We start from the raw sequence: 27,589 nt of genomic DNA on the forward strand, positions 1-27,589 counted from the left end.
ATTATTTTGTAGACTTCACTCGTATAATTAAACGAAGATACATGTTGGTGTAAAATAAATTTTATTTGACTAGTAAGCACCAAGGTTACGTCTTGTTATTTCACTTTCCTCGTAGCCTCATGTGGACAGACAAAGTCTTCTTCTTCTTCATGTATGTACTATTTTTGGGGCGTGTCTGCAATTATTAGTGTGAACAAGAAATTTTCCCTCTAAAAGGCTTCCATAAGACTCTCAAGATTGTTGGGATCCATCCCATTTCACTTCTTTGGAAAACTCAAAAAAGAAAAGGAACCCAAAAAACAGCAAGGTCACCTGCTTTTGTTTTCTGCTATTTTTTGAGGTAATTTTATTTGAGTTATATCTTTTGGCTTCTTAAAGATTTGTTCTTTGATGGGTTTTTCTTCTTTTTGCTTCAAAACTATTGTTTTTGTTGTTTTTATGAATCTTGATTCCCTCATCTTTTATGTTGAGCTTGCGAAAAATGGCCTATTTGATGTAATTTTGTAGTTGTTCTTTTCTCAAAGTTTAAATCTTTATGCTCTAAATAATTGCTGCTTCTGTTTTGTCCTGTTTTATTTTTGGATTTTGTTGGGGTTGATTTTGAAGCAAATATTGAGCTAGAGTACTTCTAGCATGAGCTTTGAAAGTCAGATATTAGGTAAATTTTGCTTAATTAGATAAACCATGTATATATGCTATATTTTTCTAGTATTTGTTTATGGTCTTTTCTTTCATGTTTTTCTCAATCTGGTAAACAGTTGAACCAACTTTATGTTTTTGGCTGATAAATTGTTTTTTTTTTATGCTTCACTGTGTCCACCTTTTTTAGTCGTTGTGTTGAGTGTCTACCCCGACAAAGGTAGTGTTAAGGTATGTGTACACCGTATCTTTCCCAGACTCCATTTGTGGGATCGCGTTGAGTATGTGTTGTTGTGTCCATGGTTTGCTTTGAGTTACCATTTTATTGGGAAGTAACCATGAGGCTTTGCTGCCAGTACCCATTCTTAGGTGCATTTCTTCTAGCCTTGTATGCTTCCAAGTTAAAATAGTCCTACTTTGGTTATAGATAGGGTCAAAGTAGTCTCTTTATATCGTCTTGGAAAATCCTTGCGTCATGAGCTGGCTTTTCGGGTTGAGTTAGGCTAAAAGTTTGTTTCTTTAACATTACATACCCCGTCAAGTTGATAAACTGAGTTGAAGTCCTTTTGCTTGGGTTAAAATGAAGAAGGAAAGAACAAAACAAATTGTAGCTTTAGAGGAAAGATATTGAGGATGGTTTGAGATAAACATGCATCCATTGTCATGAATGAGCAGCTCGCTATAGTTTGTTTCTGAAGATTTTACAGCTAAATGCAAGTTGACAAAAGGATAGTGAATCTGAGCTTAAATTACTTAAACAATTAGCAGTTTGGACTTCATTCCCCCCTCAGAGTTGATGTTGGTTTGGGCTGCATGCTCGATTTCTACTAGGCATGAAGTACCCTCTTATAACCATGTTTGTCATGATTTCTTATGTTATCCTTTTATATTTTAGTGCATTTCTAGTCAACTAGATTTGCCGATTTGCTGGGCAGTTATAATGAGTCTTTTCTTTAAGTTTGCAGGCTCTGATTTTGGTTGATATCATATACAGAAGGTCATTGGTGCATCCTAAAGTTATGACTTGCTTCCCTTTGTTCCATAGAAAACATCAGTCATCAACTAGGCATGCATCTGAATTTGATGATGGTAAGCATTAAAAGTCTGCCCAATATATAATTTTTGGATGTTCTTAGTAATTGTGACATTCAATATTCTTTTATCTTTTCGTATACCACATATAAGTTGTTATGTATGTCAAAAAGATACTAAAAAGTTGATCCACAACAGAGCTCTCTGGCGTCAAGAATGTCACTCTTTTCTCCTATAAGCAGTTAAGAATCGCCACAGATGATTTTAGTACTTTAAATAAAATTGGAGAGGGTGGATTTGGTTCTGTTTATAAGGTAATGACAACTGTTCTCCTTCTACCTTGTTATGAATTAGGGGTTCGAATATTATATGTTTAATAAGTCTTATGGGATTTTACTATATGATGCTATGAACAGGGAAGGCTAAAAAGTGGAAAGATGGCTGCTATAAAGGTTCTTTCAAGTGAATCAAAGCAAGGTGTCAGGGAGTTCTTGACAGAAATCAAAGTAATTTCAGACGTTGACCATGAAAATCTAGTGAAACTCTATGGCTGTTGTATAGAAGACGATCACAGGATATTGGTCTACAACTATCTTGAAAACAACAGCCTTGCTCAAACGCTTCTCGGTAATTTTATCTTTCTGGATTTTTCAACAATACTGTTAGATGTCACTTGAGTGTTTCGGACGTAATATTGAGTCAGTTTATCTTCCTTTGCATGTATAGCTCAACTATTCTGGTGAGCCTAAAACTAGCTTTCACTCTTGGATGGGTGCAAACCAGCTAATTTGTTATTTTCTTACATTAACAAATTGCATTACCCAAATAACCTTTTTCTTGTTTGTAGCAAGAGCCAACTAGTTAGCCTGTTTCAGTAATATGTCTTTGTGCCGAGGGTCTACTGGAAACAACCTCTATAACCCCACATAGGTAGGGGTATGGTTTGTGTACATCCTCTCTTTCCCAGACCCCACTTATGGGATTACACTGGTATGTTATTGTTGTAGTAAGAACCAACTAGTGTTTCTTGACGATTGTGTCAATCATCATCTTCAAATGTTTGACTGGATTGTATTTTATGCTTATAACATGGCAAATGTATTTAAAGTTGTCCTTAAGCAAGGTGTTCTTTTTTCTTAGTGGGGTGGACGAGGTGGGGATTTATGTAGTGTGTTTACCAAGCTAACCTCTTGTAACAAGATGTTTGAGGTTTTAGTTCAGTTAAAAGTGAAAAGTCGAGAAGTCTGAGGAGTGTTATGTGCTTCACATGATTCACCACAAAGTTGATGTAAAACACATGTACTTGAATAATTTATCTGTCAAATGAGAAAAAATGATTCTGTCGTCCTTACTGAATCTTGAAGAATTCTGTCGCTGTATCTCTTGCTCCTTCTTGTGATTTCTATATAGTTAATCACTAAATACAGATTCCTGATGTGATTTTGTGAATGCAAACTAGATACACACATTGTTCCAATTCCTATCAGCTTTAGATTAGGTGAAATGCTTTTGTTTCCACTACTATCTGTCAAATGTTCTAGTTCATTGTAGTTCTATCTTTAAACACTCAAATCTAATTCTTCTGGATATTTTGCATACAGGTGGAGGACACAGTAGCATCCAGTTCAGTTGGCGAACAAGGACTAAAATTTGCATTGGAGTTGCGAAGGGGCTAGCTTATCTTCATGAGCAAGTGAAGCCACATATAATTCACCGTGATATCAAAGCGAGTAATATTCTCCTTGACAAAGACTTGACACCCAAGATTTCAGATTTTGGCCTGGCAAAGCTCATTCCCCCCAACGCTACTCATGTTAGTACACGTGTGGCAGGAACCATGTAAGTACACGCGTGGTACAATAGCATTCTGCTAAGTAATTCCATGTTCTTACTCCAGTCTTTTTGCTATCTTCACTGCCTTTTCCCTCTCTTTTATTTGCTCTTTTCTACTAAATGCTCCGAGTAGTGAGTATCTAATTTCATTAATGTCTTTTTTCCAGTGGCTATTTGGCACCAGAGTATGCAATTAGAGGTCAGGCAACACGTAAATCAGATGTTTACAGTTATGGTGTTCTTCTGATAGAAATTGTCACTGGAAGATGCAACACAAACTCGCGTTTACCTATTGACGAACAATATCTCCTTGAAAGGGTATGACTTTTCAAACCATACATTCATTTTTAATTATTGCATGATTGCTGGCGAGAACACAAAAAAAAACTAAAACATGATGCTATCTGACTCATGAATTCACAAGCTATAAAAACTAATCTTTCGGAAGAAAATGAAATATCCACGCGAAGCGACAATGAAATCATCACTGCAAGATCAACATGGAACATAAAAGAGAAGAATGAATCATTTTCTTTGCTTCTGTCTTTTCCTCAAGTGTCTACAATCTTCAAATGTATATGCTGAAAGCTGTGTTTGACTATTTTCGTGTTTGTGCTACAGACGTGGCAACTTTATGAAAGAAACGAGTTGGTAATGCTAGTAGACACGTCTCTAGACGGGGATTTTGATGCTGAACAGGCCTGCAGATACTTGAAGATTGGGCTCCTATGCACTCAAGACGCCTTAAAGCTGCGGCCATCCATGTCTACTATTCTCAAGATGCTAAACGGTGAGATGGAGGTCAATGACAATAAGATAACAAAACCAGGCTTGATCTCCGATTTCATGGATCTCAAGATTAAAAGTAGCGCGCCTGAACAAATTAATGCAGCATATGATTACGTCTTATCAGACAATACAACGTTACCATCCACGAGTTCTTCTCAAGGTAACTCGACATTCACTACCGCTGCATATGATCAAAGCATTTGAGCTTAGATTTTTGGAGTTAATTGGAAAATTTTGGTGTGGTGGAGGGAGGTAAAATAGTTTGTATTTGGTTGAATATTACTTTCAACTTTGTTTTATTCTATTTCTTTTTCCTCTATACTTGTTTTTTTTTTTAAAAATCTTTGGTTGATCTGTATATGTAAATTATTCACATGTTGTTAGAAAGAGTGTATATTGTAAATTTGAGGTGTTGAATTCAAGAAATGTAATTTTCTCTAGCTGGTATACTTACTAATTTGTTTTATATTTATTAGTATTTTTGTATTTATAAATGTTTATTAAAATAGAATATAACTCAATTAACGCTACTTGGGTTATTATGTTACTCTCTATATTAATTACATTTTAAAAAATAATTAATGATTTTAGCGATATTTTTTGTTTATTATCTTTTATAGCAATATTGTGATAAATCTGTAATATGTATTAAAAGTGAATTATGTATGCAATATATTTGAATTATAATTATTTTTGAAATATATTATGTTTGTTTGGTAAAAGATTATCACATTGTATTATAAGTGTATTAAAATGTGTGATAAATGTATTATCCATCATCAAAACTTGTATTATATTTAAATAATAAATTTATCTTTGTAATATGTATTAAAATTGTATTATAAATGAATTAAAAGTGATCAAGCGAAAAAAAAAATGTTAATGCTATAAATTATATATTAGAGTGTGAATAATGTTAATTGAACCAAATTTTGAACTTTGATGATAACAGAGGGATGCAATAAGCATTTGCACATTAGGGAATATAATAGTATCAAGGGTTCGTGATTAATAAAATGGCTAAGAATCGTGAAGTATCAGGTTTAGATTTAATAGAGATTAAAAAAAGTATTAAGTAATTTTTTTATTTATCTTAATAGAGTTTTTTGGTACATGTTGCTTGTATTGTGCATCGGATTGGGTTCATTCGTTAAGACCTAGTAATACTCTTTGTTTTATTTTTTTATTTTTTAAAAGATAAGATATACTTTTTTCTTCTTTTTTCTTTTGGTGAAGTTTTCGGGTTAGAAATAAAAATTTACAATTATCTCGACTTTCTTTGAGTATAGTTCATGTTTTTTTTTGCAATTAGTCTGACTAAGTTTGTTTGGCTCCAAATTTGGTGGATCTATTCGTGACGACATAGTAAATGATATTCATTATTTCTCAAGAAAACACTTTTTTTTTGAAATTATTGAAGCACAAAATATAAATTTAAAATTATTTCTGATTTTTCATGTACGTTCGAATTTGATTGACTCTAAATTTCATCGATCCATCACGATCTAATGAATGATAATTTAATTATTAAAAAACATGTATCACTTTTTTTTTTGAAAATTTTGAATAATTTTTTGTATGTATTATTAATTCATAATTTTTTTGAGATATGTGATTGAGTCCAAAGAACAAAAACAGTGGGGCATGACAAAATATTGTCCTTGGATTCTCTGTTTGTTAAAAGGTCAGGGCTCTTGATAGATTCTGTCTCTGAGCCATATTTTCATTTTATAATAATAATAATAATAATAATAATACAATATATATATATATATTTTTTTTTTTTTTAATTTTTGGTACAACATGATAACAACAATAATAATATATGATATGCATTGAATGATCAATTTCTTGTTGTCATGCACCGTATATTTTATTTTCTTTTTCACATAGTAATAATTAAAAAATTATATTGCCAACTCAGTATGTGTAGTTTTTAGTGTCTTGTTCTATCGGAGCGAATCCATTATTATAATTATATATTCTCTAAAATTTAATAATTTTAATTCATTTCTATATTTCTATTAAAAGTGAAATAATACACATATATATATAGAGTGACGGAGCCAGAAATTTCATAAAAAATGTCAAAAAATAGCAGCTTGTTATATTAAAGATGTCCAAAAAATGTTATTTAGCCATTTTCAATATTATTTTACTTGTATATATGCTATTTTTTCCCGACAAATGGTATCCAATTGGACACCCTTATCACTATGTGGCTACGCCACTGCATATAATAATAGAGTGGTTAGATCAATATATATATAATAATAATAATAATAATAATAATAATAATAATAACATAATTTTATGTTCACATAAATATCAGAGTAGGTTTTTTAGATAACAAACTCTATAACATTAAAAAGTAAAATAACATTTGACTTTTAACTCTTAAAGATTAATGAATAATGTAATAAAATTTGATACAATGTAACATACAAAACTCGTGACTAACTAGTGTTTTTTTAGTAGTAGCTGATGCCCGTTTTTAATATCTATAATTATAGTCTATATATAATCTACATAACTTTATAAAAAGTAAATATATAAATTAATCTTCTCGCTATATTCATTTCGAATCTTCTTCACTATTTTAACAACTTTATCTAATCGATATTACAGTATCACAACACGTAATATATATAATACAAGTAGCTACCAAGACTACAAAATTATCATATAATTATAATCATGTCAACAACTTATCTTACCTAATAACCACTTACGAATAAAAAAAATCTATCCCGCTATTATTTCCAATTATAAAAGTTACGAGGCAAAATGTCAATTTGGAAACATAAAAAGGATGTTTCCCTAAATATATAAACTAGTGGGACTGGTTATGTAATTTTCAGAACTTTAATAATTGGCGGACTGAGGACCCAAGGAACAAAAGTCCAAATTTCATTTAATTTCAAATATTTACTTTTTCAACAGCACACACGACCAACTAAATATTTTATAGCAAAAAAAACAAAACAAAAATTAAATTTATTTATTTAATATTTATATAACCTATAGTTTCGAAAAAAATTAAAATATATAAACAGTTCATAAATTCTATACCTACTCATACTTTACACCCTCACCTGATTATTTTTTCCATCTGTTTTTATCTGTAATTTTTGATTTATTTTTTTTAATTTCATTTTGATCTTCGTTGATTTCTAGGGTTTCTGTAACAATTTGATTAACAAATTCTGTTAATTTTATAAGAATCAGTACAAAATGAATGTGAAGTGAGATTTTTGTAGTGAATTTTTGAGTTTTTTGAAGCAAAAAAATGGGGATTTGCTATTCTTCAAGTTATAGAGGGAAGAAGAGTGAGGAGAAGGACTGTGATAGTAAGAATGAGAGCAAAAAAATTGATTTGAAGTTGAGGAAGAGCAGTTCTAACGGTGATTTTAGTACATTTATCAGTAAGTTGAGCAGCAGCGGAGGAGGAGGAGGAGGAGAAGGAGCTGAGGAGAGAGGGCTTCAACAGATTCCGGGAAGGTTAATTGGGAATGGTGCTAATAATGTTGGTTGTTTATATACACAGCAAGGGAAAAAAGGTATCAATCAAGATGCCATGATCATTTGGGAGGTTTGTTTACTTAACTCTGTGGATGATGAAATGGTGCATGTGTGTTGTTTTCCCTAATTTTTTGACAACTGTGGTGTCTGGAACAGTTTGCGTGCAACTTGAGTTATTCGATGTGATACTTGCCACCTGTCAAGTTCCACTAGTAATATGCACTAGCTAACTCTGTACACTAAGGCTATGACAAATGGGAAGAAGGGAAGAACTCACCTAATTTTTTTATCTTCGCTGGTATTTGAACTTGAGACCTCATGATTCATGTACCTGTAATATTCACCATTGTGGAGTCTGGATGCATCCTTGAGTGTGAATCTGTTATTTGTTTATTAACACCTAAATGTGTGTGTAGGAATTGAATTTTGGTGATACTTACTATGTCAAGTATGAAATTAGATTGATGTGTATGCTTAAAGTTATACCCTTTTAAGACGAGGGTCTATTGGACACAATCTCTCTACCACACAAAGGTACGAGTAAGGGCTGTGTACATCTCACCCTCCCTTTTAAGACGAGGGTCTATTGGAAACAATCTCTCTACTACAAAGGTACGAGTAAGGTCTGTGTACATATCACCCTCTCCAGACCCTACTTTGTGGATTATACCGTGTATGTTGTTGTTGCTTACTGTGATTGTATGGACTTCATTTTGGAGTTCATTATGCTGATTTGAATCGGATGAATAGTGCTGAGTTTATTTAAAGGATTATGCTTCGCTGTATATGTCAAAATGGAATCCCACATAGTGTTAACAGTTAAAATCTTCAAAGGAGCTCATCAGAGATTGATTAGGGAGGAGTAAAATGATGAATAATCTGAAAATGGACAAATTTCAAGTTTTTTCATTCTCGGTGATGGATATCTTTTCTCTCTATTTAGTTTGGCTTGAGCTTCCTTTTAAGTAGCATCCTTTGGTTCTTGAGTTTCATTTTAGCTTTAAATTTCCAGACTGCTCTATTTCTTCTAGTGCCGTTTTATTTGCTTTTGGGTTGTGGCTTGTTGACTGCATCATGTTGGAAGTCATGAATCTAAAAGTTGAATCTTTTAACTGTCTACACATGTCTTTTTGTTCCTACGCTCCTTTAATTTGTCAGGTGGGATAGCTGTCTTAGAAAAACAACTTTACTGCATATAACCAATCACCACTTTGTGGTGATGATTCTTATAATATGCTGTAACATGTTATCTTCTCCAAAAAAAAACATTAGTTATTATCTCTTGTGTTTTGTTTAATCTGTTATTTGACAAATGATAAATTGATTTGTTCTTGTCTATTGGGTCAGTTTATGACTTGGTTGGAATGTTTCTACAATAGAATTATTGTTCGAGAAGCGATACAACCCTATGTGGAGTATTTGATGGGCATGGTCCTCATGGTCATATGGTTGCCAGTAAAGTTCGAGATTATCTTCCAATCTTGCTGCGATCAGAATGGGAAACTAAATCCTGTAGTGATCTAAATGATGTATCCAAGAATGAAAATACTAATGGAGGCTTACATTTTGACGACATTGTGGATGATGATTTGGTTGAATCAGTGGAAGATGAGAACAATGTACAATTCCCAGAAATCCATCTACATATTAAGAGGTCAATATTAAGGGCTTTTAGATCAATGGATAAGGAACTGAAGTTACACCCCTCAATTGACTGTTTCTGCAGCGGATCAACTGCTGTTACTTTGGTAAAGCAGGTAGTTACCATAATCTTGGTTTCTTTTAAGCTTCAGCTAGAATTGATGCATTTAAAACTAGTGTAACTTCTTTGAGGCTGGAAAGCAGTGTGGTCCATACTTGTCCAATATGCATGGTATGAATCATTGTGCATCAGTATCTAAGTGCATGTATAAAATAGTTTCTTCTAGTAAGTCATCCAATATCAAAATTATACTTACGCCAAAGTTACATGTGAACGTGGTTTACTCCTGCCAAGTGAAATTCACAATGCGCACAAAAATATGAACCCCAGATTCTCAAGCTTTTTCACATAAATAGAATCTGCTGCTCATTATCCAGTCCCTCCCAAGTCAATTTTTCTTGCATTAGACACGCTTTGTGAGACACTAATCAACCAAAAAAGGTAACTTTCGTTGGGCCTGTAGTCTTCCAGATCAGCCTCCCAGACCACTATTGTGCTTACATCGGCTGAATAGCATTTAGTATTTTATAGAATGAGCTGATAGTAAAAGAACCATCCTCACCTATAATTGGCCTATCACTTTTACTTGTCCATTTTTTTTCTTAGGGCCAGAAAGAAAAAGTTCATTTTGATGTTTATTGACTGCATAGGTTGGATTAAACATGAAGCTGTAGTATATTGACTCATATTCTCTTCTTACATTTAAAGACCCCTAACACACTGGTATTATGAATCAACGTGAGATGGAGTTCACTATATAGAGGAGGACCTACACTTTATACATGGGCCTCTCTCTTTCTGCTTGATGATTTATTTATAGTATACTTCTACTTCCATGTTCAGTTTGAACTGGGCAAGTTATAGTCAGCATGATGCTGTAAATAGTCTTAGTGGCTTGCACCTTAAGATGAACTACAGACAGTGTTTGATGTGAGCTTTTTTCTTATTGTTGTTTACAAATAAGTTGGCTACTGTTTTGAATTCATGTTCTGCCACCAGTATATATATGCCAATATGTAGTGAGAACATTCAAAAAATATTCTTGTAAACTGGAAGTGCATTTTAGTGCTTCTCACTTGCTGTTAGAATGCAGGGCATTTTCTTTACCTTGCACATCATGTTGCATGTTTGATTAGTTTGTGTCCTGACTTATTTAGAAATTAATTTGTGATTCTTCCTTAGTCAACTGTTTCATGACTGTGTATACGTGAAGTCGTGTAAATTTTGGATTGATGAATATCTCTGTTGACCAGGATATGATGTTGAAACATTATACTTTCAGAAAATAATATCAATTGAGTTGGAAGGTTTGCACATGATTTTGCTTTAGCATGGTTATATTTGCATCACTAATTGCTTAGCGTCTTGAAAGAGGATATAACCAATCTTCTGAATGTCCTCAGGGCCAGGATATATTTGTTGGTAATGTTGGTGACTCGAGAGCAGTTTTGGCAACAAGAGATAAAGACAACTCCTTAATGGCTGTACAGTTGACAGTAGATTTGAAGCCTAATCTTCCAAGTCTGTTTGTCTCTTTCTCTTACCCGCCCCACCCAACACAGTGCACATTAGCTGAAGCTGCACTTATATTTATTTCAATTGTTTGAACTCAGTAGTTTCTGTCTTCTGCTTGTAGGAGAAGCTGCTAGAATCCATAAATGTAAAGGAAGGGTTTTTGCACTGCAAGATGAGCCAGAGGTTGCACGTGTGTGGTTGCCAAACTGTGACTCTCCAGGTTTGGCAATGGCCAGAGCCTTTGGTGATTTTTGTCTCAAAGATTTTGGGTTAATTTCTGTCCCGGATGTGTACTATCACCACATTACCGAAAGGGATGAGTTTGTCCTCCTAGCAACTGATGGGGTATTCTTCTTTGTCTCATGTTGTTTTATTCTGCCTCAGCCATACCGAAAATACACAACATCTTATTTATTGTGATACCACATTTATATTTTTGAATTCTTAACATGTTGACTTCTGTGATGTAGGTTTGGGATGTCCTTTCTAATAAGGAAGCTGTGGATATTGTGGCCTCCGCTCCAAGTCGTACAACAGCTGGCCGAGCTCTTGTTGAATGTGCTACCAGAGCATGGAGGCTAAAATATCCAACATCTAAGAACGACGACTGTGCTATAGTATGCCTTTACCTAAACTCAACACCTGAGAAACCTGATGTCAAGGTGATAAAAGATCAAAATAAGCTGACAAATTCCCCTGAAGCTGAAATTAAGACAAATACTATAAATGGAAACAAGCTGACAAGTTCCCCTGAAGCTGAAATTAAGACAAACACTATAAATGGAAATAAGCTGACAAATTCCCCTGATGTGGAAATTAAGACAAGTACTATAGATAGAAATGTTGGAAGATCAGATACTGAAGCTCTTTCAACATCTCAGACTGCCGGTTGTGAAGATCTCAGTGAGATAGTTCCAGTCTTTGAGTCACTGGAAGAACAACATCCGGTTAAGGATCTTGGCCAGTCTAAGAGAAGTATCGCTGAGTTCCTCTCAACTGCACAAGACGATGAATGGTCAGCCCTCGAGGGAATCACTAGGGTTAACAGTCTTCTTAGTCTTCCTAGATTCTTGTCTGCTGAAAGAAGGTCTAACAGTTGGAGAAGAAAATGGTTATGAGACATCAACGCCTCGATATCATTGGTATCCCCTGTTGCTGCTGTCAGAGATCTGTAAATGAGACTTATAGGTGTAGCTTTTCAGTTAAATTGCCAAACTACATGGCCGAATAACCTTAAGCTATGTTGTTCAGACCCTCTAAAAATGGCAGATTTTGGAAGATCCTACTCTGGACAGACTTTTGAAGATTTGGAGCAACACAGGCCTAAAGTGACAGATTGTTGTTGTTCTTGTGAACTGTCCAAGTTGTTAATTCTTTTTGGTAGGAAAAGTTGTATTTGTTGCTTAAATTTGTGTGCAGGGCCATGAAAGAGGGATCATGAGGAAATGAGACTAGTATTTGTTTGTGTAGTTTCTTTCCCTTTCCCTTTTCTGTCTTATCTTCTTCAATTGATTTCCTTTTGTGCAGTTATGAGCTTCTAATTCACTCCAGGTAGCACATATCTAGTTTTTCTTGCCATTTATCCTCAGTTTTATGTGTGTTTTGAACTTGTTGCTTGTGTGACTGCGATGATAAATGACGAAGAATAAACATCTGAATTAAATCACCTTTCACCTCTTTGACTGTGTTGCAGAGTTCTTATGAACAAGAAAAGGGAAGAACTCTTTTGGTTTGGTGAAGGGTTTCATCACTCCCAAATACAACACGAAATAGTCGAGGAATTTCCCCGGCTGATACCAGAATGAAACACCATTTCACAAGATACAACTTTACACTAGCTATTATTACACTTATTTATGTTCTCTTGCGGCTTTATATCTTCAAACCCCCACCCAAAACCCACCTTCTCACTAGTTTATTATTTCATTACATAATGATTTCATTCCTACAATACAATCACTGAATGATTGACAGATGTAAGCTTGGCACTATGCTAGTTCCGGACCATTGTCATGTCCTCTTTTAAGTTCTAATCTCAAGGGGATAAACAATATTATAGCTTGCAGGCGTTGAGGGATCCAATGAGCTATAAAAACAGTGAATATAATTATTGCAAATCAAGTCCACAAGGCTAAAGAGGATGTGAATCTTGGAATCCTTTAAGACGAGGGAAATCGAATGCTTCTACTCTCATATCACCATTTTAAGACCAAAGTGTATCAGAGAGGGAATTCCTTCTGGAGAACATCAAGATTACGCGAGTCACATGCTTCTAACATATCATTTCGAGATGCACAACTGCCAAACAAAATAGGATTAGACAAAAACGCAGTTAATGAAACTGCAAACACATGAAATTTTCATCATGTGATGTTGTACCTCAGAGATATTCTCAAATATTGCCAGGCATTATCTGCTTTGGGATTCATTGCTAGTGCCCGGACATAATAACGGATGGAATCCTCATACATACCCTGTATGCAAAAGAATATGTCTAAATTATACGACATGGACTTTCTATAAACAAATGAAATAAATTAAGCTTGAGGTATAAAAGAAATTCTATTTTTCTAGATTTAAAAAGAACACAGCATTGCACTGCGAATAACAGTCAAGAACATGAGAGAGAATGTTGCAATTAGATGTCTCTTTGCCTTTGCTCGGGGAAACTATTGATATAAAACTTCATGATTGGAATTTTGTTTTTTAGGGGGGATGAGTGAAACAACTTCATGGTTGTATCTCTGCACTTCAGCACAGGATTATGAGGACTTCATCTAGAACAACAATAAACAGATAGATAACAACAAAATAATCTGATCAACCGCGCAGATAATACCAGAATCACAACCGAAGTTCGAAAAACATGCTTACTACTATTAACTTGGGAATGAAGTGTACAAGTGTGGCTTATAACTTCCAAAGGCATAGAATATCACCTGGTTGGCATAACTGATGCCCATGTTTGCCCATGCACGTACATAGTTAGGCTTTATATCTAGCGCCTGAGAATTCAAAATTGAAATGTAAATAAATCAATTGTACTTCAGACAAATCTACAGATATGGATATATGCACACACAAACAGGATGGATGATACAAAAGAAAAGGCATCATATGTGAAAAAATCTAATGGTGGGGATCTACTAAAAAAACTTCTCCATAGCTCAAAACAGTAAAGTTACAGCTTCATCTGTACCTAAGATTCTATACTTGCTCTATTGGACTAATACATCTACAAGGAGTTCAAGTACAGATCTAAGTGCATAAGAAGCATTCAAACACGTCTATAAAAGATTCAGATCCAAGATGGACACAACAAGCTCATCTGACGGGTAACATCTTTCAGTTCAGCACACTAATATACTGCTACCAATCCTGGAGCAATTACATTGTAGAATTGCAAAGAGTCAACACTAAGAATATCCACACATTCCCTAACTGTATTATATAGAAGTACACTTGTATTAGCAGGGTCAATATCCAAATCATAGGTGCCTTCTTGTAAGGTTGTAAATAAGCAACAAGGTAATATATCCAGGAAAATTCACCATTAGATGTCCAAAATAGAGGAAAATGAATATTCATTAGGTGAAATGAAGAATACCTGCTGATAAGCCAATATTGCATCAGAACTCTGCACACTGTTAGCTTGTGTTGCACCAAGCTTATTCCAGAGTGAGTAGTCCCTAGGTTTGAGCTCTAGTGCTGTCTTAAAAGACTCTATAGCTCTGTCATACTCTCTTGATAGATTGTATAACACCCCAAGTACAATGTGTACGTCAGCATCCTCAGGTGCCATTTGAGCTGCATCTGTAAACAATCTAGCTACCTGTATCACATAAAGACAAACATCTCAGTTAGGTTGCCCTTCATTTACAATTCCTATGCTAGCCTCCTTCCATCCTCTGATCCCGACAAAAGAAAAAGAGGATGCAGAAGAAAGAGATAGAATGAGTAGATTGGCCACAACAGCGAAAACTAGAGTTACATTTTGGTAATTTCAAGTTTAAAATGAAACCTCAACAACATTCAGCAATTGAATAATTCAGGATCGTATCCACCTGAGAAGGAGAACATGGGACGGGAAATGTAGGAAGAGAAGCTAAGTAAAGAGTCTTACATCAGCATGATAGAAAGAAATGGGCTGCTCCTGAGGCGCAATACTCCCATACTTCGGGTGGTGGCGTAACCAACTATACAAATACTTCAATGCAGCTTGTTGCTCCAGTTCTGGAAAATTACAAAATAGGAAAATAATATCTTTTTGAATAAGCTAGAATTAACAATCCTACAAGAAAAAAATTACAGACTACGTGTAAAATCAGGATAACTACAATATCTAATAAAAAAGTCACTCTGGATGTTGTTGTGTTCCTAATGAGAATGGATGTCCACTGCCCAATTATGCTATGTACTTATCATGGAGCAAACATTTCTGAACTCAGTTTGAGACTAAAAAAAGCAATAAATCTAGAGGGCCAAAGATAATGCTAATGTAATCGAACTTTAAAGCCACTACAAAACAAAGTCGCCTCAATGCTTCACGTCATATGACTATATTAACTAAACAATAATACTCTTGCTCTTCTCCTTATCAAAAAAATAATTCTCTTGATCTTATATTTATGAAGTTTCAAGTACAGTTAGCAATCATTACTAGGAACCTATATCACATAAGTAGCAATAAAGTTTGAACAGTATCCTATAAAAATTTAGGCTGATCTTATTTATTTTTCCAATATGAACCCCATACACTCCCGTCCAAGAGTCAACGGTGGACTTTTTTCCACTTCGCTCCTGTGGTGCGACTCAGTATTCCAATCTCTTAGTTGAAGGTGGATGGTCCTTTCTACTATGCTTCCCTCACTTATTAAAAAAAGGCACATCCACTACAATTTCAAACTTGAAATAATAAGCAACCTCCATTGAGCTAACTACTTACCATTTGTATGACTTACTCCAAGGGAAAGAAGAACTTCCAAATTTGCGGGATCAGCCTCCTGTGCCCGCATCATAGCAGCTATAGCCTGTGAAAAGATGATTATGATGTCATGACTTATAAACATATTGAGCTGCGCATTTTTACTCAAGGAACACTAGACAGAGAAGGATCCAAATCATTAAACATATTAACATGAATCATTATTGCATTGGTTTCAGCACCAACTCCCCACATTTGCTTCAAAATTAAATGGTTAATGCTACTTGGGAAATAAATTATGTTCAGAATTAGGTGATCTCCAATCAAACAGCAAAAGGTGAGAGAATCGATTCACACAATTCTTCAAGGATCACAGACCATATAACAGTGAAACAACTAAAATCACAAGTTCAATAGGTGAGACCGTCTAATAGAGATTAGGAATCAAAATCGTAGAACAGATAATGCCTTGAGCTTGATTCAGGGGAACCTCGCAGATTCAAGGGTCTTGTATGCCAATTACCATTTGGCAACCCAACAAACACATTGAAGGTAAATTTGTTTCAAGAGATCAAAAACTAGGCGGTGAACCCTTCTTACAATGTTATCTAATCATATGTAGCATACTTCTATCATTCAACAAGAACCAGACATGCAACTTAGGCTTTTGACCATCTCAGGATCTTCCGGGTTGTATCATAACTGCTAAAAAAGAATCTGATACGAAGATAACTATAAAGAAAAGACCTTATGTTTTATAACCTCTACTTGGCATAGGAATTCTTTAATTTGGAACACTGGGAGAACACAAATGCAGTTACAGTTCATCAACCACACGCAGAAATTTGATCCTTTTGCAGATAAAACACATATGGAAATGCTTCAAGAAAGATGCAGAAAAATTAGTGAATGAAGAATGGCTAAACTAATGTCAACCTGTTGATCATCATCGTTTTCAGCATGTGCTATGCCAAGTAACCTCCAACCCTCAGCATTTTCAGGGTTCTTCAAGACTTCAGCCTCCAAAGCAAGAACTGCTTCACTTAAGAGACCCTTACGAAACAATTCTTGCCCTTCTTTTAAAGGATTAGGATGACCAACATAAGGGTTCATATCAGAGAACACATAAACTCCCCTCGATGCGTCTGATTGCTGCTTGAGAGCAGCTTGCTCATTCATATACCTATTGGAAAATGGTAGAACCAAGCAACAAAGTCAGGGAAATGCATGAACCCTGCATAGTGGTAAGGAAATAAAAAGAAACAATGGATATGAATTGGGTTGCCACTTTCTGCCAGGAAATACAGATTTAAAAAGAAAAGGATAAAATGAAAGAAATGGGCAAAAATAGGGGGAAAGCCTCAGAAAGAGGGAGGTACTAACACGGACGGGGATAAAGGAGGAGGGCATAGAGTTTCCTTTCTCCTTTCAAAACATATTTCCTTATAAAAAGGGCAAAGCACAAGAGAAGACGGGCGGGAGTAAATGATGGATGAAAAGCATAAAATCACCAAGAGGAAGACGAACAAAAAAATAGGAGGAATTCTTTCATAACAGGTGATTCATGGTCCTCATTTTGGAAAAAATCATAATATGCCAAAATTACAGAAATCAGTATTTGGAAAAGTAACACGAATGGAGTGCCAGATAATTCAGATTTTTCTCGAGCATGGCTGAACTTACTCATCATAAGCCTCTGCCCAACCATCAGCAGAGGTTTCACCAAACGCACCTTCAGCAACTTGACGCCCAAATTCATCTGCCCAATCATCATTCACATTCAACTTTGAAAATTCACTTACCCACTCATCATTTACAGATCCATGCTGTGCACGTTCAGCAGAAAACTCATTCACCCACCCTTGTGGTCCACGAGAAAGCTGAAAACAACAGATGAAGCGTACAAACATCAATGTGAAAGGACTTCCTGATAACATATTAAAGGAGATTCAGCAACCACAATCATGTTCCAAACCTCGTACATTAGGTGTTCTCCTCATAGAGTAATAACAACTGCCACAAAACTAGTCAACAATTTAACAAGGAAACCTCCAAATAGCTTATACATTATCTCAAAACATTTTAGGTGAGGAAATTCCAGGTTCAACAGATCTAAACGCATTTCATACTCATGACTCATGAGATCCTAGATAAGACATAACCCACAACTTCTGGAATAAGATAAACACATTCAATGCTTTAATCCATACATCCAAAAAAAAAATGCAAAGAACTTCTACTTGCCTCCTCATGTGCAAACTGATCAGCCCATGATTGACCTCCATTATGCTTCTGTTCATATTCTGCTGCCCAATCCCCAGAAGAAACTGTAGCAGGCTTGAATTGATTTTCTTCAATAGAAATTTCACCACGACTCATCTTGGATACAAATTGGAGAAACTTGGAATTCTACATGAATTATTTAACCAGTCATATACTACTGCAGGTACAAATGCAATTAAAAAACAAACAAAAATGAACCAATGAACAAAAATATTTATCTGCTAATATCTCCTCCACTCGATATATTCTACTCAATTTGTTAAACAACCCTCATTACATAGGAAGTATGTCCTTGTGATGGTTCAGGTTAGCAATCAGTTTCTGATTTACTTGATATTTAGTAGTCACCATTTCCTGATACAGGCAGAACGCCACCTGTGTGAGGTAGCTCACATAGCCAATCCTAAGCCTGAAAGGATGCTTGTAATCATGAGATATTGCAGAAAAAGCAATTTCAAATTGCTTATAGGTGCTTGTTGTGCAATGAGGCAGGAGAGACAAACAATCATTTATTTCTTCATTCCTCACCAGTGTTAAAGCGAAAAGCGCAAAAAAGCTCTAGGGTCCGTCAGGGCTTTAAGAGCAAAATGCAAATAAAGCGTGGACTTTAATGAAAAAAGGCGCAAAGGGAGGAAAAAATATAAATATATATGTTTAGTCCAAGACTATTAATTATAAACATGAATGACAAATATATGACCAATGAGATTGAATTTTTTTAATTATAAGGTGAAATATCAATTGTTTAGTGTCAATTCTTTATAAGAGGCTAATTGGCAAGGAAAGGTTTGTCTTAGAACCTTGATGACGACACTGAAGCGCAAATAAAGCGAGGCAAAGCGCTCAATATGATTTGAGCGAGGCTTTAGGGAAGCGCGCCTTTGATAACACTGCTCCTCACAGTTGTGGTCTTTGTTCCTCAGTTTAACAGAGACCAGTTGGTAAATGCCTGAGCATACACAGATCAGTTAAGCCGCTGGAAGTAGTGGTGGAGAGTAATCCCCTCAAATATTCGGGGACAATTGGAAAGAAAGGAATGGAAGATGCTGTGAAGACTGGGCCAACACAACTCAGAAGATCAAATGAAACTACAAGCAACTTTCTATTTTTGGTGCAAGAAACATTGTATAGAAGAAGCTGAACAGCATAGATCTTTTAGGCTCACTGTAATTAGTTACTTTTTGCTTAACTTTGGAGATCTCCAGCACAAGGAGGGTTGTAGTAGGCTATCAGCCAGCCAACACAAACTTAGTCAATTTATAGTGAATCCTCACATAGTACTATAGTAGATACCATTGGAACGTGCTCATCTAGCCACACTTCACATTGGCACCCAGGTGTGATGAAGAATAAGCAAAGTGTTATACGAGGGAGTATGAGCAAGGGTTCCCGCATCATGGTCAATTGTAGGAAAAGAAGTTAGTTTCACTGCATCAGCATCCAAGTGTGGTGCAAAATCAGGAAGGGCCCCTACATCATGGACGGGTATGGGTAAATAAGCGGGCTCGGCCTCATCCACGCGGATGTAGTGCAAAATAAGAAACAGTTCCGCATCGTGGTTGGATGAGGATAAAGGAGCTAGTCCGAGAGAGAGAGAGATTCAGGTAGGCAGCTGGAGTATTAAGGTATTTTTGCGAGAAAGTCTACAGAAATATTGGATACCTTAATAAAATGAGAGTCAACATTGTACGCCTACAGAAAACTAAATGGACAAGGCAAATTCTGTCTAGAGAGAGGGAAGAAAGAACACAAATTATGGTATTGTGAGATCAATGAAAATACAGATGTCATGGAACTATTGTAGAACCAGGACATGAGGATAGGATAACCTTATTTAACTCTTGTATGGGAAAATGAGACTATCAATGTTAATGAGTACATATGCTCCACAAATTGGATTAGTTTGTGGAATCTAAAACTAAAATTTGGGAAAATATGGACACCTTCGTTTGGGAATCCAGGCAACCAACATAACTTTTTAGGGGGAGACTAAATGGTCATGTGATAACGATAGTTAGTGCCTTAACCTAGACCATGAGGGATATGGTTATGGAATAAGAACAATGAAGGAAAAGAATATCCTAGAGTTCATTCTAGCTTATGCTTTTTTAGAAGAATTTTAGCTTATGATTAGTTGTAACTAACAATACTCTAAAAAATAAATCATCACCCAATAACTTCTTAAGTATGAGGGTAGTCATAGTAAAATAAACTTTATCCTTATTGGAATATTGATAGAACCACAAGGATTGTAAGCAACCGAGAATTCGGTGGTCGGTGTTAAGGGAGCTAACCAGCTAGCGTTTCTAGAAAAACTATAGGAGGAGGGAGCATGAGACATAAAGGGGGATGCAGACATCCTATGGAAGAACATGTCAAGTTGCATTAAATGTAGCAAGTGAAGAGTAGCTTTAGAGGGCAGAAGACATGATGAGGCCCTCTTTTCCATGAATAGTATGATGATCTTTTGGTACGTAAAGTTACTTCAGACGTCCCTATTCCATGCATAAGAAGTGTAGACATATGAAACTTTCAATAAGGCAAAGGAAAATGGAAGGTGGCACATGTCGAAATAACCATGATGAACCTAACAGTTGATCACTTCTGGTACTATACTAACCCTTAACTTGGGGGTGGTCCCAATTACCCCACTAGCTTTGATAACGGGTCAAAGTAGGCACAAAAGAATGACAACATTTATTTAAGCAAACAATAAACACTAATGATAAGCCTTAGCACAAAACCTGAAATTTTGGGTCACTGTTTTGAGCTAAAGTATGGGCCAACATGCGTGTTTGTTCCATTGCTGCTAGATTAGGAATATTTGCACCTCTCATTTGACCAATCATTCCAAGTTGGGATTGCTCCTGCAATAGTTAGAAATTGTACCCATAAAAAAACAGATAACAAAGAAAGATGAGAGTAAGATAAAGGGAAATTGGAAAGAGAGGGTAGCAGACATCATCAGTCCCTCTGACATGCATGTGATATAAGCCACGCCTAATTAAAATGATGAAACACAATTAGCCTTAATGTGTTCTCTGAGCATGCTCCCTGATATTTGAATACGGCATTGTCTGTGCTTCCACCTCTATCCATGATTTTGTGTACGCGTAGGTGAACATCTATGTTTCTGTATTGCTTCTATATAAGGATGCTTTAGTCTATGACTGCTAAAGAATACAAATGCTATAAACATAATTAGTAAGATCTCTCTAATTCACCTCCCACCATGTGTCCGTCTACATATAACTGTACTCTCTACTCAGCTCGGGTGCATTTTGTTCAGAAGTTTAAGCTGACAACTTAATAGAACTCGTATCCAAATTATATGTATTTTTTCAGTAAAGATCCATATATTCTATGATGAATATAATTCCACCACGCATGACATTCAGAAAGCTAGATACTTCTCTTTATCTTACATGCTCAAATTCAGATGCCCAGCCATTAGCACCATGTTGTTGTTCAAATGATTGGGCCCAAGCATTGGGGTCAGCATGTCCTACTCGGTTCTGTGCAAATTCATTAATCCATCCATCTGCAACATGAGGCACAGGTTTCATAGCTAATGACTCATTCCAATACTCCTCAAGCTCGGGATATCTTCCAGGCAGAGGGCCCCTTGCCCTAACATGATTATCAATTTCTAATGAAGACAATAGAGCATTAACCTGATGAATAAGACAGTTAGTTATACAATAGTTATAGGAAGCAAAATAGATAAACAAACGTGAGCACAGACGCATTTTGGCACATTTGAATAATTGAAGGACCAAAGCAACACAGTACAGTATTACCATTGAAACAACACTCATTTCTCTCGCTCATCAAACCATAGTATTCTGTCAGTGGAGTTGAAACAAGAATTATTCTTATTTCTTGCTCACAAAACACATTCTTCTCAGTCCTCACATCTGTTTGGATTTCCTAGTTACCTTTCAATTTCCTTCATTTTTTGATCAAGTAAAAGTATTTTCATTCATAAAGATGGCATAACGATCCTATACAAAAGTTACAGCAAAAAGTAGAGAATGTACAAAAAGATACGATTCTCTACAAACTCCAACGCAATCCTCTATACAATCAAGGGACTTTTGTAGGAGCACCAAAAGAAAATAAGGGAACGAAGTAAAGAACTGCTTCTCAACTGAGAAAAACTCGACTCTACACCTTCAAAAGCTCTCCATTTCTCTCTCTCAAAACAACCCACATTAGCACAAGTGGAACCATATTCCATGCCCCATCAATTTCCTTTTTATAGTACAAAAGAGCTGAGACGATACTTTGTGTAACTGCCATGAGTTCGGAAAGGCCAAGACTCACATATACAAAATCTCACAACTAATAATGAATTCTTTTTTTTTTTTGACGAAGAACTAATAATGAATTCTGATGGATGGAAAATACAGTTCGCAAACGTCATTATTCACACATCACATCACCAAAGAAAGCTACTTTTTTCTGTTTTGGATATTTACTATGAACAACCAGACGGAAGAGATAGTTATCATTTATGTCTTCCATCAACTAACCAATGTCTACTTCTAATACCATACTAGATTTCTAGTTCGAAAAAAGGTAAAATCTGTTACAACAGACTGGTGAAAACTTTTTCATGGATATCTGAAATAGTTCAGAATTTAAGACTGAATGATAGTACTTCAATGTCAAAATTGAGTAGCATTTTTTTTATAAAACAATTGAGTAGAATTACATAGCTAGAACCAAACCTGTCCATTTATGAAGTCTTCAGTTTTATCAGCAAAAAAATGTCGGGCCATGATCGTGCTACGGTCCCGTATGCATTGCTTGTCACCTTCCGATAAACCTAATAATGGTAGTGAAGCAGGACGAAACGGAACACCACCATGACCGCTGTTGACAAACGAGTGCAGAAAGCTAGACAATACTTGTTGTGGAGGCCCTAGATTGGGGAAAAGGCAATCAAACTCATATGAACATACAACAAAGTTCATGAAATTAGTTCCTCATATCATACTATTTTCTTCACACATACTGGCAATCACCATCCACATAAACTTATCGATATTAACTAGTTATCAACAATAAAACGAAAGCACCAGGTTGGAAATGTGAAATGCCAACCAGGTACAAGTTCAATCATTTTCTCTGATGTGCCTTTTACCTATATGATCAACATATCGATATCTATCATGTCCTTTGAAAAGTTGAAGCACAATAAATGAACTCGTATAGGCTTCTCAACAATCAAATATGAGTATTCTCCATCCACGGTATAATTCACACACACATACACATACAGGATCCTTCTACTACAGTTTTTCATTGCCATATTGACAAATACACACAACAACCCATTTGCATATTAGTCGTGTTCAAATTCATAAAAGTAATGATTGAAGAGACTGTTTAGTGTTACCATTCAAATCGGGTTGAAGCCGAGCATGCTCCAAAGGGATGTTTGTCATGTTCTGACTTCCATGAGGAAAAGGAAGTTGAGGCCTTTGTATCTCATCCCAAGCATCAGCAAGCTTATTTTGATCAGCAGAACGATACCCTTGAAGGAATTGGGAACCCTGAGAAAGTTGAATTACAAATGAGTAATGCACTCAAAGTTGGATCCCTCACAACCCACAAGCATCTATATACATTAACCTGAATATTAGGCTGAAGTGGATGTTCAAACTCTGATCCTGGAAGCGAGACAAATGGCTCTTCAACACCCGCAAGGAAGTTGCCATTGGACGATGTACTTACTGATGTAGGGATCTCTTTTAGCCTCTCCTGTAAGAGAGATGAACCATCAATCAGGTTAATGCAAGTCCATAACACATCTACACACAATACACTTTGAACCTGAAATGTCTTTTTTTTTATGACAAGGGAAATCCGCAGCCGCTACCCTTTGGGTGCGCACAAGGTAAAACCCCCCTTCCTATTCAATAGCTCGCAAACCACATAGGAGAGGTAACCCACACTAGGCAAGTCCAGTGCAACGAGCTCGACCCAAAAGGCAAACCCCTTGCTTTCATTGGCAAGGGGTTTCGAACTTGAGAACTCCAACAATGGAAGTCCCAAGCCCAAACCACTGGGCGACCCCGAAGGATAACCTGAAATGTTATTTAAGCACTTTTGTCCATCTCAGGCTATTTCTGTCAACAAAATTTTTCAGTATAGATACATGTGTGTAACCACTACAATTAACAACTATGCTGATGCTAGTATAGACTAGACGTTAAGAGACGCCTATTCCTAGTGTAGAGTAGACATTAAACTAAACTACAGAAAGCTCCGCTAGGATTCACAATTAGCAAGTTAAACTAATTCATCAGCAATTTACTTGAAATGTGCATCAAACAATACATCCATTTCGGTCTGAAAGTGGGATAGATAACCTGCTTGCTTATATATGCTCCAAGATATCATAGTTATCAGTCACTTCCCAGTCATGAATCATTCAAAAGAGAAACCAAACAATAACCTTATAGAGGTTTACATAGTTGAGTATTTATAGGTACTTCAACCCAAATAAGTGGTCTTCCAATTAGAATGGACTACACTCAACTACATAAAGTTCTGCACATATACAAAATTAGCAAATTGGAAAAAGAATCAGCGATTTATAGGAATTCGGAACAAACAAGCAGCTAGAGGAAACACATGTAAACGAATTACTTCATGTATGAGATTGTATATCAAATAATCAATCAGTCAACTGCACCTTAAACACAATGATATATATCCATTTCCTCTTATTCAGTATTAATAAGCTGCTTGCTTATATGCTTCAAAAATATCACAGTTGTAACACTTCCCAATCATAAATTATCCTAAGAGCAATCAAACAATAACTTTATCGATGTTTTCTCAGCTGAGAATCTATATGTGCTTCAACCTATAGAAGAAGTGATGTGCCTATTGAAGTGGACTAAACTCAACTACACAAAGATCAGCACAGATTCACAATTAGCAAATCGAACTAATTAGCCAGCAATTTAAAGGAAATACACAATGTTGGTGTAGTAGTGCTTAAAATCCAACACATAACAAACAAACAGCTAGAAAAGCATTTGTGAATGAAATTCTTAGTGTATGAAACTGTATATATCAATAAATATACCGCACCTTAATCTCAGTTATATACATCCATTTCACTCTGAATTCAATATTAATAAGTTGCTTGCTTATATGCTTCAAAAATACCACAGCTATATAAAATAACCTTATCGCGATTTTCTCTATTTGATGCTTCACCGACTAAACTCAACTCAATCAGCAAATCTAACTAATTCGTTAGCAATTTAACACTGCGTAAGCAAACAAGTATATAGAAGACATGGATGAACAAATTTCTTCATGTATGAGATTATATATCAATCAATCAAGTACAATATAATCTTAATCACAATAACATACATCCATTTCTGTCCAAATTGAGTATTCATAAGCTGCTGTTTCACGAAGGAAGAGAGAATTACGATATACCTGAGTCTTAGATGATGAACCGATGAGTGCGTTAGCGAGAGCACCAAGTGGATTAGAAGAAGAAGAAGGTTCGCCACAACTAGGAGCACCGGTGACCAAGTCTCTCATCGCCATGACTTTGTTCGAGTTTTCTTCCCTCTTTTGTCAGTATTATATGATATTATACGAATTGTAGTCGATTGAAGGGAGGAGAGATGGTGCCGGCGGTTAAGAAGACGACGGTCGACGGAGGAGACGGTGAGGTGTAAAACTTGTTGTGTAGTGATTGTGTGGGAATATAGGGAAGGGAGTCGTGATTATTTGTGATGGACAGAAATTGGGGTTTGGTCGTTTTTATCGCTATTGGGAAATGTGACCAGCAGGCTATATAATTTGTTATTATTTAATAAATATTTTAAATACTAATTTTTTCTAAATATTTGGATTAAATTTCATTAATTGAAATCTTTCAAAAATTAAAATTTTACATCAAACTTTTACCATTTATTAAAAGGATAACTTTCACATATAACAAACATAAAATTTATATTTATATGTTATAGCAAAGTTTGCATAATGTACTCCATAGAAAACATATAAATGTATAAATTCGCTATACACATAAAATTGAAGCGAATTGTATAAAGTTTGAGGGTAATGCAATGGTGTTGGTTCCGATTCGACAAAGGTAGAATGCTTGGTCGAAGGTCCAATACAGTAGGTAGCAGGCGTGTTCGTTTTGGCTCCCGAGCGAGAACGATAAATAGGCGATGCACCATCCTTGCTGCTACGTACGGGTTCCTTGACTTGACAGATTCATTCAATTGAACGCACACTCAAAGGAGGACCACAAGCTTGGGGTTAGATTTTTTCGGTGTTCTCGTTGAAACACGCAGGCATGCTCCTTGCTTCTGGGGACATTAATCCAAAGCTCGAGTACGGTCCGTGTGCCGTTTTTCTTCTCTGAAAAAATAATAATTCCTAGTCCGAACTTTGGACCTGTTTCACACTTGAAAGAAGCAATATGAAAAAGTGTATAAAACGAGAAAGAGAAAGAGACTTGGACAGAGAATTGTATAATTATACACTTTGAATTTGTATAAAATGAGAAAGAGAGTAAGCATAAGAGACTTGGGCATGAAATATACAATTGAATCGAATTGTATAAAACGAAAAAGAGAAAGAGAAAAATTATATTCAATTTGAATTTGTATAAAACGAGAAAGAGATAAAGGTAAAAGAAACTGGGCAGGGGAGTATTTTTATTGTATAATTATAAGTATATAGAACGAAAATATATGTATTTGCATGTGTACATACAATTTTGTCTCGCTTTATACAAACATAAATGCAATTTATACATTTCGTTTCTATTTGTATAAGCGAGAGAGTCCAGGGTAGCGAGTGAGATTTGGGAGAGGGGAGAGAGGGCAAAAGTATATGTATTTATACAATTTCCTCTTACTTTATATAAATAGAAACAAATTTTATACACTTGTATTTGTATAAAAGTGAGAGGAAGCAAGCGAGAGATGGAGCAAGAGAGGAGAGTGGCGAGCAAGAGTTCGAGGGAGAGAGGTGACTGATAAACAGTTTGTTATGGGACACAATTAAATCAAAGGGTGGTTATAACAATTAATTTGATTTATTAGTTTGTCGTTTTATACAATTTTTTCTTATAAAAACACCCTCTGTAGTAATTGTTTGATAGTATTACATATTTTATTATGTGAATACTAAAATAGTGATGAAATATTTAATACGAATATGAAAGTGTTTATATGGTTGTTGATGAAAATGATGAACAATCGGCTCAAGATAAATAAAATCATGTGCTTTGTCTACTTTACGATTATGGAACAATGATGCTTGTTACAGTGACTCCAAACTATTATATTGCT

At 35.5% G+C, this 27,589-nt stretch overlaps 3 protein-coding genes across 4 annotated transcripts; 2 read left to right on the top strand and 1 right to left on the bottom strand.

Annotated features, from left to right (window-relative positions):
• The first annotated feature begins 56 nt into the window (after window positions 1-56).
• On the top strand, window positions 57-4,733 carry LOC101266872 (cold-responsive protein kinase 1). Of its 2 annotated transcripts, none has more exons than XM_004248299.5 (7): window positions 57-340; window positions 1,605-1,728; window positions 1,870-1,985; window positions 2,088-2,298; window positions 3,273-3,510; window positions 3,672-3,822; window positions 4,126-4,733. In XM_004248299.5, exons 2-7 carry the CDS (start codon window positions 1,659-1,661, stop codon window positions 4,495-4,497), a joined length of 1,158 nt encoding a protein of 385 aa, XP_004248347.1. In that variant the 5' UTR covers window positions 57-340; window positions 1,605-1,658; the 3' UTR covers window positions 4,498-4,733. The 2 variants fall into 2 exon arrangements, with proteins under 2 accessions (XP_004248347.1, XP_010327222.1); XM_010328920.4 differs by having other exon boundaries at window positions 68-340; window positions 1,598-1,728.
• A 2,493-nt stretch (window positions 4,734-7,226) lies between these two features.
• LOC101260276 (probable protein phosphatase 2C 6) lies at window positions 7,227-12,558 on the top strand. Its single transcript, XM_004248277.5, has 5 exons — window positions 7,227-7,885; window positions 9,195-9,572; window positions 10,921-11,038; window positions 11,154-11,377; window positions 11,503-12,558. Exons 1-5 carry the CDS (start codon window positions 7,583-7,585, stop codon window positions 12,148-12,150), a joined length of 1,671 nt encoding a protein of 556 aa, XP_004248325.1. The 5' UTR covers window positions 7,227-7,582; the 3' UTR covers window positions 12,151-12,558.
• Window positions 12,559-12,790: 232 nt separating this feature from the next.
• LOC101251822 (peroxisome biogenesis protein 5) lies at window positions 12,791-26,078 on the bottom strand. Its single transcript, XM_004248249.4, has 15 exons — window positions 25,710-26,078; window positions 23,880-24,008; window positions 23,644-23,800; window positions 22,973-23,166; window positions 21,665-21,913; window positions 20,984-21,106; window positions 18,201-18,365; window positions 17,640-17,836; window positions 16,893-17,139; window positions 15,978-16,062; window positions 15,156-15,265; window positions 14,640-14,864; window positions 13,972-14,037; window positions 13,412-13,506; window positions 12,791-13,330 (listed from the first exon to the last, which is right to left on the bottom strand). The coding sequence occupies exons 1-15, from the start codon at window positions 25,821-25,823 to the stop codon at window positions 13,252-13,254; spliced, it is 2,235 nt and encodes a 744-aa protein (XP_004248297.1). The 5' UTR covers window positions 25,824-26,078; the 3' UTR covers window positions 12,791-13,251.
• Between the last annotated feature and the right edge of the window lie 1,511 nt (window positions 26,079-27,589).

The sequence above is a fragment of the Solanum lycopersicum genome, chromosome 10, assembly GCF_036512215.1.
Source record: "Solanum lycopersicum chromosome 10, SLM_r2.1".
Lineage (NCBI taxonomy): Eukaryota > Viridiplantae > Streptophyta > Magnoliopsida > Solanales > Solanaceae > Solanum > Solanum lycopersicum.

Coding starts and splice junctions, on each gene's coding strand:
- LOC101266872 (XM_004248299.5), top strand. CDS start 1,659: ATGACTTGCTTCCCTTTGTTCCATAGAAAACATCAGTCATCAACTAGG. Junction 1,986..2,087: donor GATTTGGTTCTGTTTATAAG/GTAATGACAACT, acceptor TGCTATGAACAG/GGAAGGCTAAAAAGTGGAAA. Junction 3,823..4,125: donor AACAATATCTCCTTGAAAGG/GTATGACTTTTC, acceptor TTTGTGCTACAG/ACGTGGCAACTTTATGAAAG.
- LOC101260276 (XM_004248277.5), top strand. CDS start 7,583: ATGGGGATTTGCTATTCTTCAAGTTATAGAGGGAAGAAGAGTGAGGAG. Junction 11,039..11,153: donor TTTGAAGCCTAATCTTCCAA/GTCTGTTTGTCT, acceptor TTCTGCTTGTAG/GAGAAGCTGCTAGAATCCAT. Junction 11,378..11,502: donor TCCTCCTAGCAACTGATGGG/GTATTCTTCTTT, acceptor TCTGTGATGTAG/GTTTGGGATGTCCTTTCTAA.
- LOC101251822 (XM_004248249.4), bottom strand. CDS start 25,823: ATGGCGATGAGAGACTTGGTCACCGGTGCTCCTAGTTGTGGCGAACCT. Junction 18,366..20,983: donor ACAGTGACCCAAAATTTCAG/GTTTTGTGCTAA, acceptor TAATTCATGTAG/AATTCCAAGTTTCTCCAATT. Junction 16,063..16,892: donor AAAACGATGATGATCAACAG/GTTGACATTAGT, acceptor ATCTTTTCACAG/GCTATAGCTGCTATGATGCG.